This window comes from Nanorana parkeri, unplaced genomic scaffold (assembly GCF_000935625.1).
Source record: "Nanorana parkeri isolate BGI_ZX_2015 unplaced genomic scaffold, ASM93562v1 scaffold127, whole genome shotgun sequence".
Lineage (NCBI taxonomy): Eukaryota > Metazoa > Chordata > Amphibia > Anura > Dicroglossidae > Nanorana > Nanorana parkeri.
The window spans coordinates 140,952-152,284 of NW_017306395.1; the positions used below are offsets into that span (position 1 = coordinate 140,952).

Genomic DNA, 11,333 nt, shown 5'->3' on the forward strand with positions numbered 1-11,333 from the left:
ATTGCATGCAAAGCAAGATAGTTCAAGCCATGATTTGTCATAATTGAGCTCATGAAAAACCCAAATCCACAATCTCAGAAAATTAGAATATTACATGCAATCAATAAAACAAGAATTGTACATAGAACAATATCGGACCTCTGAAAAGTATAAGCATGCATATGTACTCAGTACTTGGTTTGGGCCCCTTTTGCAGCAATTACTGCCTCAATGCGGCCTCAATGCGGCGTGGCATGGAAGCTATCAGGCTGTGGAGATTCCGCTGAGATTCCGCAAAATCTCCTGGTAGACGGCTGCGTTGACCCTGGACTTAATGAAGCACAGTGGACCAACACCAGCAGATGGCTCCCCAAATCAACACAGTGGAAACTTCACACTGGACTTCAAGCATCTTGCAGTGTGTGCCTCTCCATTCTTCCTCCATACTCTGGGTCCTTGGTTTCCAAATGAGATGCAAAATTTGCTCTCATCAGAAAAGAGGACTTTGGACCACTGAGCAACAGACCAGGTCTGTTTTTCTTTAGCCCAGGTAAGACGCTTCTGAGGTTGTTTATTGTTCAGGAGTGGCTTGAAAAGAGGAATATGACATTTGAAGCCCATGTCCAGGATCCGTCTGTGTGTGGTGGCTCTTGATGCACTGACTCCAGCCTCAGTCCACTCCTTGTGAAAGTCCCCAACACTTTTGAATGGCCTTTTCCTGACAATTCTCTCCAGGCTGCAGTCATCCCTGCTGCTTGTGCACCTTTTTCTTCCACACTTTTCCCTTCCTCATAACTTTCTATTAATGTGCTTTGATACAGCAATTTAGGCACATCCAACTTCTTTTACAATTACCTTTTGAGGCTTATCCTCCTTATGGAGGGTGTCAATGATGGTTTTCTGCACAACTGTCAGGACAGCAGTCTTTCCCATGATTGTGATTCCTACTGAACCAGACTGAGAGACCATTTAAAGGCTCAGGAACCCTTTGCGGGTGTTATGGCTTAATTAGCTGATTAGAGTGGGACAATTTGAGCCTAGAATATTGCACCTTTTCACAATATTCTAATTTTCTGAGATTGTGGATTTGGGGTTTTCATGAGCTGTAAGCCATAATCATCACAATTATGACAAATCACAGCTTGAACTATCTTGCTTTGCATGTAATGAGTCTATCTCATATATTAGTTTCACCTTTTAAGTTGCATTAGTAAAATAAATGAACTTATGCACGATATTCTAATTATTTGAGTTTGACCTGTAAATGCAATGATATAAAAGGCAAAATCTACTGTATTCTCAGTGAGCACATATTTTGAGTTATTATTTTAGTAGTTAACTTAAAGTCATTTTTGATCAGACTCACATTTTGAAATTCTTGCTCTTCCATATTCTTCTTATTGTATTAAACATAGAGATTTGTAGATCAACCACTAAGAGGAGCTTTGCATTTGAGCATTATTCAACACCCCTTGCTTTAAAGCATGCTGAAATCCAAGAACAAAAATGTAATATGTTGCAGCTTACCAGTCCTTAAATGTGATGGCTGCATTAGTTTTATATCTTCCGCCTTATTTGCTTTTACTTATTACCTGGTCATCATGTCCGTAACACACTTCTTCTCCTAGGGTGACAATGCTCACTCACTGCACTGTATCTATGGAGGAGCGGCGTTGTCATCCAAGGATAGAAGGTATGTTAAGACTTCAGAATACCTCCCTCGTTTACATGCAGTTTAAAAAGAATGTATATTTGGAACAAGGATTTCATTTACATGTATATCTTAAAAAACGGAATGTTCCTGTAGTTGACGTTTTATAATCATGACAAACAATTGACCTAGCGTGACCACCTTTTTCCTATTTTTTTTTCCTTTGATTTTATATAGCTGTAAAGTGTGGTGGGAACCTCAATAGTTATTCAGGAAAAATTTCTAGCCCCAATTATCCTGATCGCCACCAACCTTTTACCTACTGTGTCTGGCACGTGACAACACCAAAGAACACAAAAGCCAAGCTGTCATTTACTGAAATCTTGTAAGTTATTAATGAATATCATATTGCAAACACACATTTAGGCAATGGAAAGCTGGAACTAGAGATGAGCTGCTGGTTTGGAACTTTAGAGACTAGATATGAGTGCACGGGTAAACACAAGTCAGAACATGTGGTGGACTGAGCCTGTCCACTGAGCCTGTTCACACTAAATATATTATTTGGGGAACTGGCCCATCTAAGCATTGCACGGGCCAGTTTGGCATGGTAACAACCACTTACCAGTTCACTTTTCTAAGCAAAGTAGGACCCTGCTGTCCATAGAGAAAGGCTGTGCTCAAAGGGTATGGGCCCCCTCACTCTAGGCAGAGCTGCCCATATTCCTGCATCTACCTAGAGCAAGGACGGCTGGACGCTGTATGAGGGGATTTAATGCAGTTTGAAGTCCAGCCGTCCTTCCCTCATCTCTCTTAACTGAAACTCCGTACCTCCGAAAGAGCTATGCCCAGGAGAGAATGTGCAGAAGCCTGAGCTTTTCAGCTGTGATCGAGTGATCACAATTGCAAGGCTTTCAAGGCTTGAATGCAAATATTAAAGACATGCATATTTTTTTATATATTATTAATTATGCATTTTTTTTTATTTTTGCAAAGGGTGAACTTATCCATTAATGTTGCATTATGCAGTTGTCATAATGTTAATAATGTATGTTGCGATTGTCACCAGAGGTGCACCGAAATGAACATTTCAAAACCGAAATTAAAAAAAATGTCAAGCCGAAACGGAAAATGTTTTTTATTTTAACTTTTTCAAAAAAAAAAATATTTTATTTGTATTTATTTTTTAATAAACTTTTTTCATTTTTTTATATTTTATTTCTATTTATTTTTATGAAATGTTTTTATTTTTTACTTTACTTTTAGGTGCTTCAGGGAAATATTAGGGGTTTAAACAGACCCCTGATATTTCCCTTTTAAAATAGAAAAAGGGATTGAGGACACAGAGTCCTCAATCCCTTTTTCTTCAGCCCCTGTTATAAATGAACAGAAATCCTGTATACTGAGTGTTCCTGTTCATTCATAACATAAGGACAGAGTGTGTTTAGTATAACCACAATCATGAATGAACAGGAGGTGATGTAGATCACTTCCCATTCATTCATAATTGAGGATATAGTAACCATACAATGTCCTCAATTATATACAAACACTCAGCGATCACTGACTGTTCATACCCGCTCTCCTTCCTGACAGCTGTCACTGGAGGCTGGGCGAGCGGAGCTCAGCCTGCTGTGACAGCCCTGGCTGTCTCCACCCACAGAAGGCTGAGCGATGCGAGGAGGAGAGACGCCGGCCGCTCACAGCACTCTCCTCTTACAGTGCTCGGCCGCCTGTGACAGTTTCTCTCCTCCCTGCTGGGACACAGAGCAGCGCCCAGCGGGGAAGAGAGAAAGAATGGATGCACCGCTGTATCGGCCAGAAAATGGCACTTTCGGCATTATGCTTCGGCGGCCGATATATCGGTGCATCCCTAACTTTAATCTTTTTTTTCTGCAATTCAGTGTTTGTGGCAGGTACTGCCACCCCTTGAAGATTTAAATTTGAATTTAATAAAGAAAGTAGAAGGTGGCGTGAAAAGTGGAATAACCAATAGCAGCCTGTAGTCAGAGATACACCTCGGTTTAATGTGTGTTTCTTTAATGCAACAAATACTATACTGTTTTTCAGTTATTAAACAGTGATGACAATCATTTTTACCTTAGGCTTAGTGACTTTTGCTTCTCTGATATTCTCTCTACAGTGTTGAACCAGATTTTGCCTGCCGATTTGATTTCATTGCTGTGTATGATGGCCCAACTACAGACTCACCCCTTAAGGATGTGCTGTGTGGTCGTACGGTAGCTAATTTGGAGACTTCTTCCAATGAATTTACTTTGGTGTTCAACGGTGATTACGCCAACTCGTATTTTGGCTTCTCTGTTGACTACAGTGCCATACCAAAGACAAACAACAGTAAGTGGTAAATGAAAAAAATTAAAATGGTCTTTCCCAGCAGACGTATGCTGGTAGCAGGCTATATGGGGTGACTATATTGGAGTAGATAATAGGGAAAGCTGCCCAAAACTCATAATTCAGTGATGGCTTGGCAAATGTGGGCTGAATTACTTGATGGCTTCTTTAATCTCTAGCATGTTTTACTACACTAATTATTTGGTATAATTTGTCAGTGCTACCATCCCCTGCCACAAGGTCAAAATAAAAATTTCACATTGTTAGGGTTTGTGCACACAGGCATGTCAATGTTAATGCATGAAAATCAGAAGCAGCTCAGAAGAAAGATGCTAAGAAAGAGCTTATAGTAGATCAGTAGAATTCATTAAATCAGAGAAGGCTCAGAAGTTACTGAAAAGCAGCTCGGAAGGAACTCAGAGGCGAAGGGTAATCAAGACACAAGCTGAGGTACGGGGCGGGCAGCTGGCAAAGGGTAATCCAGGCACAAACTGAGGTCAGGGCTGGCAGAAAGCAAAGTATAGTCCAGGGAGAGGCCAAGGTCAGAACCGAAGACAAATAAGATTTGCAGGGACAGCGCACAGCTTGTATAGCCAGAACTATCACAAGCACTGGGGAACAGGCTGATGATGCTTAAATAGGGTGCCACCAGCAACAAGGCCAATCCCAGAGCAGGAGGTGTGTGGTTAAATTAATTAGGCCACAGCTGCCTAGACTAGTGCTGCAGCCAGCAAGACACAGGATGATTAACCCTCGCCAGTCAGGGCTGCAGTCAGCAATACTGGCTACCTGACAGTTAATCACAGAACAGCCAATCTCATAAGTATACATTAATAGTGTTGTTGGAGAATTGCTTTAATAAATATTTAAAAATGGATGTTATTTTTTTACAGGAAAATTATTTTGGTAAGCACAGAGCTTCACTTTATATTTTGTAGAGCATATGTAAAAATCGAAAGACCAAAGGTATGCATGCCCCAGAGGGTGTTGGTTTCAATTAGAAACGACGTCCTATAGTTTTCCAGTAATGAAAAAGGGTTAGATAGTTGCAGCTGATTACTATTCTGTTGATATTTTATCTTGCTCTATTGTAACTTTGATTATGCAAAAAACACATTTTTTATCGGACCACATGTTCTCATTTCCAGGCTCATTGTCTTGCTCTGGAGACTCGATGACTGTTGTCATCAATCCAAATTACATTGATTCACTGGGATACAATGCAAATGAGCTGACGCTGAATGATAAAACGTGTGCTCCTAATTCTGCCAATCCTGTTGTATTTGAGGTGCCCTTCGGCAGCTGTGGCACAGTTAAGAAGGTAGGTATGCAGCGTGTTCACCTTTCTGGAAAAAAAACGTGTGAGACACAAAAGTAGGAGGATATCAGTCAGTCAGAGAAGGCCAGCCTATATACATGAATGTTTCTCTGTTGGACTTGCCACAATGGGCAGTTTATAATAAAAGAAGGACTCTAGGCAAATATATAAGATTATCTGTAAAACACATGTTTTTGTAGGTTCAGAAAAAGTAGGGAAAGGTTGAAACCTCCAACAGGATTTTCATTGAGGTCATTGAGGTGTTCCATTGGGAAGATATCCCCTCTCTTCCTGTCCTAGAGACACAACAGGAAGTGAGAGGAAATAACCACAATAAGGGGAATCCCCTCTTAGACAGCTGTCACCAGATTAATTTTTGCCATTGGATTTCGCATAACCTTCTCTCTCGATGAGAATAGCCAAATATAGAACATATAAAGAGCTGAACCTCCCCAAATGGCAATAAAAACCCCCACAGGGGTTTTAAAAATTCTCTATGACATCCAAAAAGGGTTGGCTTTAGATGTACTGTAGGTGCACTTGTGTTTCTTTAAAAGTAGAAAAGTATAACCTATATAATGTATCTATATTACTATCTGTAAACTATAATAAAAAGGCAATAACCTGAATTCTGTCTCTATAAAGGGTTTCCTCATAGCGACTTAAATTAGACTTACAGTGGACGTTCCTTCTCGGTAATATGAGAGGTAGAGGGAGTAGAAGGTATACAAGAAGCAGAGAAATCAGGGTGGGTTTCCCTAGTACTTCAGAAAAGAGTTTCCCAAAATTTGCAGAACAGCTAGCTCTGTGAAGTATGGTCACCTTCCAGTCATAAAGCATATCATTAGGTTATGTGCATTCAGTTACCAACCTTTAGGCTAGCAGACATTTTCCTGAAAATGGGGTCTAGTTTAGTTATGTGTTCATCTCTTTTGGGAAGAGCCCTTAACATTTTGCAATTTTTATACAATCTGGGGGTTTAATTCCATTATAGCAAGTTTGATATTACGAAGCTAAAACTTTGTGACTTTCAAAATGCAACAGTTTTGTTATAAGGTTTCCTGCTTTAATAAAATGAATTATTAATTGGACCAAGTGGCTCACCAGATTTCATCCCCTTAGAGTTGCCACAGCAATAAAAACAGCGATAGCAATAAAGAGTGATCCTTAATTTGCTTTATGAGCCCCATCATTAGCACATTACTCTTTGCCTTATGTCATGGGCACTAAATACTCAATCTCAGAATTGGCCCATTTGGGTCTGTATCGATAGCCCCTAAGAAAATATACCTAGGGCTATTGAAAAAAAATGAGTATGCTACCCATGACTGCTGATTGAGTCATGCCTCTATTTTTTACCCTGTCCCCAGAATTCAGCATTGGTCACTTATGGATAGCAGAGACAAAGGGGTGGATAATTCTTGAACGGTTATCAGCCACAACTTTTCCTCCTTTAATTAGTAGATTCATTTACTCATTGTTGCAATATATTAAGCCAGGTTGCAACAATAAACCAAGAAAACATTCTGTATTAAAGTGGTACTCTTAGCAAAAGCATGTTGCTTTGGGTGCCAAAGGTTTCATGGCTATAGGCTCCAGAGATAGAAATCTGGACTTGTCTGTCCTGGAAGAATGACAGCTAGAAATTGATTGGTTCCACTGAGAAAGAATATATGCATTCTGTCGTGTCACACTTTCAGAATGGGTCAATGATTGAACAAACATAATAATCTATTTAATAGGTTTCTGCATGCATCCACGGTAGTATCTGCTTAAAGTTATATTTTTCTCAAATACAGCTGCAGGATCATACAATTTATTACACAAACACCATCCATGCAAGTACAGTTGGAGTGATTACTAGACGTAAACAGCTGCAGATCATTGTTACCTGTGAGCTGGAGAGTGACTCCATCGCTGAGATCATGTATGTGACCGAGGATGACATAATCCAGGATCAGACAGAGTCTGGAAAGTATGACGTTAGTCTGGATTTTTACCCAACAAACGACTTCATCACTCCAGTGCAAGAGTCTCCATACTTCATTGAGCTTAATCAGTCCGTGTTCCTCCAAGCTACAGTCCAGTCTTCAGATTCTGACCTCACTGTGTTTGTAGACACCTGTTTTGCCTCCCCGCAGGCTAATTTCCATTCACCAAACTATGATCTTATCAGACGCGGGTAAGTAGATGATATTAATTAGGACTGTAGATTACTTTTTTGGGGGGAAGGGTTCAGTTATCTCAAATATAAGATATTTTATATAATTGATTGACATCTCAAGATTTAAAAAAAATATACCAGCAGAAGACATCTTGCAGCCATCAGCAGACAGCCATGCACTATTCCCACGCAGAACTTGGAGGAAGCCAGGTACCACAGCATTGCCCACATACACTGGCATTACCATTACTAAGAGAGTGCTAGCCATGAGACCCCTCCTGCTCTGCCTGACACATACCCAGGTCATCCATTATACCACTCCCCAGCAGTTGGATATAAGTTTCACACTTCAAGGCACGAATCTGCCTCTGTCTTCTCAGTGTACATGCATGAGCTGCACTCCAGCCACACCCCACTAGTTGTGCGTAGTTCCAATGTTATGAGAAGCCAGCAACCCCCCATCTTCATGGCATGGCTTACTGCTTTGTGACACTTGTGGCCTTCCCACCATGACATAAGGTCCCACATGGAACAATAACTGCATGGAGTTTGTATGTTCTCCCTGTCTTTGTTTACCCCCCACCCAAATATCTGGTTCCTCTCAGAATTCAAAAACATACTAGTAGCTCATCTGGCATATGGGCCTAGTCTGGAATTCCTCTTCTACCACAGCTGCTCCTAAGCAACTTCTGAGATAGCTGAGGTTTAATAACAGAACTTTAAAACCGGGCCTGTAGGAATTAACAGTATGTGCCCGGTAACATGGACAGATACAGGGAAGTAGAGATCAAAGTGGATTACAATTACACAGCGGATAAGCCTTACACACAGTACATGTTCATATTGCTAATTGGCAGCTTTAGATTACCTAAAAAAAATTATAACATGCTTCTGTAGGTGGGCACATTCCTCCCTGCTGTCACCTGCATTTCCTTCTGTGGCCCCTAAAGTCACTGTGTGAGGTGGACCTCATAGAGACCTCCATCAGTACAGGACCAGCTGTGACAGCTCACCCAATTGCTGCTGTTTCTTGTGAACATAGAAACCTGCAGGGGAGGTCTTCTACTACCATCATCCTCAACCGTGCACTGCATTGGATGATTACATCAGTCAGAGCTACAAATTTAGTGAGTAATAGAAGACTTCCTTTGTTGGCTTCTGTGTTCACAAGTGTGTTTTACAAGGTTCTGCACTGATGGAGGTCTGGATTGGGTCAAATAGCCCAGGGCATTACAGGATCATTACACTTGTATGATCATACAATGCTGCAGCCATGCATGAGTGATCTTACTACTACATGCTACTTGTGTATCTTACTCCATTGGGAGCTATTTATTCCATATGTTTGACACACAATTACTTTTTTTGTCTTATAATTTATTACTGCTTATAATTACAATTATAAACTGGGCAGTAGCCAGCAGCTAATTGTTCAGATCGAAATCAAATACAATGGTCAAGTTCCAAATATCTAGCGCAAATGTCCATTCATCCCCCCTAAACATTACATCCTTTAATTATTTACTGGTTGCCTGGCTAGCTACCAGCATTCTATTTTGGAAGATCCACCCCTCATAGTGGACTGGTGGGATCCAAAGGGCCTCTTACCTGTTCAATTTAAACTACTTATACATTAAAAAAAAAAAAGTTTGAATGAAAACTAGAAAGTAGTCCTTTCCTACCAACCCTGATATTCTCCATGAAAATTATTGTTTGACCTGTTAAAAATTATCTGTGCCTATTAGATACCATGAAATGGATTTTACAATAGGCAGCAATGTGAAACATGTCTGGAATTGAAACTCAGCATATTTTATTAACAATACTACTGTTCTTCACATCTTCATAAATTATTGGAAGCGATCATTATTTCAACCTGGGTATACATGCCCGATATTATTTTAGTGCATTTACATCTTATAAAATTGTGTCCTTCTCACCAGATGTACAAAGGATAACACCTACCACAACTATCCCTCTGGTAGTGGCCTTGCCAGGTTCAGCTTCAGTGCCTTCAAATTCCTGAACACCCACCCATCCGTGTACCTCCAATGCCAGTTGGTGATCTGTGATGTCAGTGATGTGGGATCCCGCTGCAATCAAGGATGTGTCACGCGTCAACGCAGGGACCTGGGATCCAAAGTGTGGAAAACCAACACCGTGCTGGGCCCCCTCCGTCTGAAACACCACAATGAGCCCGAGGCTGCAGGTGAGATCATCTCTTATCACTTTCCATGTATGTATGAATGGGCTTTGTGCTGAAAATCACCTAAACTTGAGACGGCTCAATTTGCCCATACCAACCATTTTTTTAAACTCCGTGTTTTCAATATAAGGGAATTAAATTAATATTTAAATGTGTTAATATGTGCAAATTGAATCCTGCTTCCTTTAAACTCTGTGGGGGGAATGTATCAAAACTGGAGCAGAGAGAATCTGGAGCAGTTGCCCATGGCAACCAATCAGCATCTCTCTACAGTTTGCTCAGGTGAGATTTGAAAATGAGACAGAGATGCTGATTGGCTGCAGTGCAAATCTGCTCCGGTTTTTGTCTGCTCCAGTTTTGATAAATCCCCCTCTATGAAATTAGATATTTTCTGACATTAACAATATAATGGGGGGAATTTATCAAAGCAATTACGACAGTTTTAGCCTCTTAGATCATTTTTTTTTATGTGCAAATCTGTCTTTTAACATGTGCCCCTGTTTTCACCTGAGCTTGCACTACTTTTCCAACTGCACATGTTTTGCCCAAAGCTTGCACTACTTTTCCAACTGCACATGTTTTTTGCACGTGTTTTGCACGTGTTTTCTTCAGAGCTGCACTACTTTTTCAACTGCATGTTTTTTGCACCTGTTTTCATCTGCACTTGTTCTGGGGCTGTATGAAACTGGGGCATCACCTAAGAAAACAATCACAACTTAAGAAGTCCCCATGACCACTTCTTCAAGATGCGACAGTTAAAGGAGAACTATGAGGTGAGTGCTTTTCACTCACCTCATAGGGGTCTATTCACGAAGCTGCCCAGGGCAGTCGAGTGAATGACCAATCAGAAGTGAAGTGAGCCGAACACTGTTCGGCTATTCACTTCAGGCTCGTACGGCTGATTTCAGCCGTCCATCGGCTGAAATCAGCCGTACATCGGCTTGCTTCGTGTGGCTTCGGATCAGCCGAACATGCTCAGCATGTTCGGCTGACCCGAAGTGCAGAAGGAGTTCGACTCAGCCGATCCAACATCTGGATCGGCTGAGCCGAACCTCCGGCAGGCTTCTCACTGCTGTTCGACCGTTATACTAAGGAGAACTATGGGGAAAAGCCCTGACCCCATAGTTCTCCTTTAAGCTTTTTGCCTGAAGTTATGAGTCTTCTTTCCTGGAGTCTATTAAACCTCATTTATCAACAACATTGCACTAGCTTGATAAATCTGGTGCAAATATATTCCGTGCAAGTTCAAACACTCGCAATAGCTATGATAAATTCCCCCCCAACATGTCTAATGAAAATTACATTTATTATCAAGGCTTAGACTGCATTGATAAATAAGGTGCAAATAACGTGGAAAATTTGTCACTTAAAGAAAAGTGGAGCAACTCCCTTGATAAATTCCCCCCAATGTATTTATAAGACATATTTTGAGTTACTATTATTGCAGAGGTAACTATATAGTCATTTTTAAGAGACTTTTATAAGTTTAGATTGTTGTTCCATATTTTTCTCATAGTACCGTGTTTCCCCAAAAATAAGACAGTGACACTAGGTCTTATTTTCGGGGGATGTCTTACCTGGCTGCAGCTGTCCACTCTGCCGTCCAGGGAGCCACAGACAGGTGGGCGGGCTGGGGGGCGTGATGATGATGAAGAGCCGCTCG

At 40.9% G+C, this 11,333-nt stretch overlaps 1 protein-coding gene across 1 annotated transcript in view; it reads left to right on the forward strand.

Moving 5' to 3' along the window:
• CUZD1 (CUB and zona pellucida like domains 1) overlaps window positions 1-11,333 on the forward strand; it is a 30,719-nt gene that overhangs the window by 17,053 nt on the left and 2,333 nt on the right. The window contains exons 4-8 of the mRNA XM_018553664.1: window positions 1,868-2,015; window positions 3,774-3,985; window positions 5,131-5,303; window positions 7,100-7,482; window positions 9,408-9,673. Coding sequence (XP_018409166.1) covers window positions 1,868-2,015; window positions 3,774-3,985; window positions 5,131-5,303; window positions 7,100-7,482; window positions 9,408-9,673 — 1,182 coding nt within the window. The remainder of the gene's footprint in view (window positions 1-1,867; window positions 2,016-3,773; window positions 3,986-5,130; window positions 5,304-7,099; window positions 7,483-9,407; window positions 9,674-11,333) is intronic.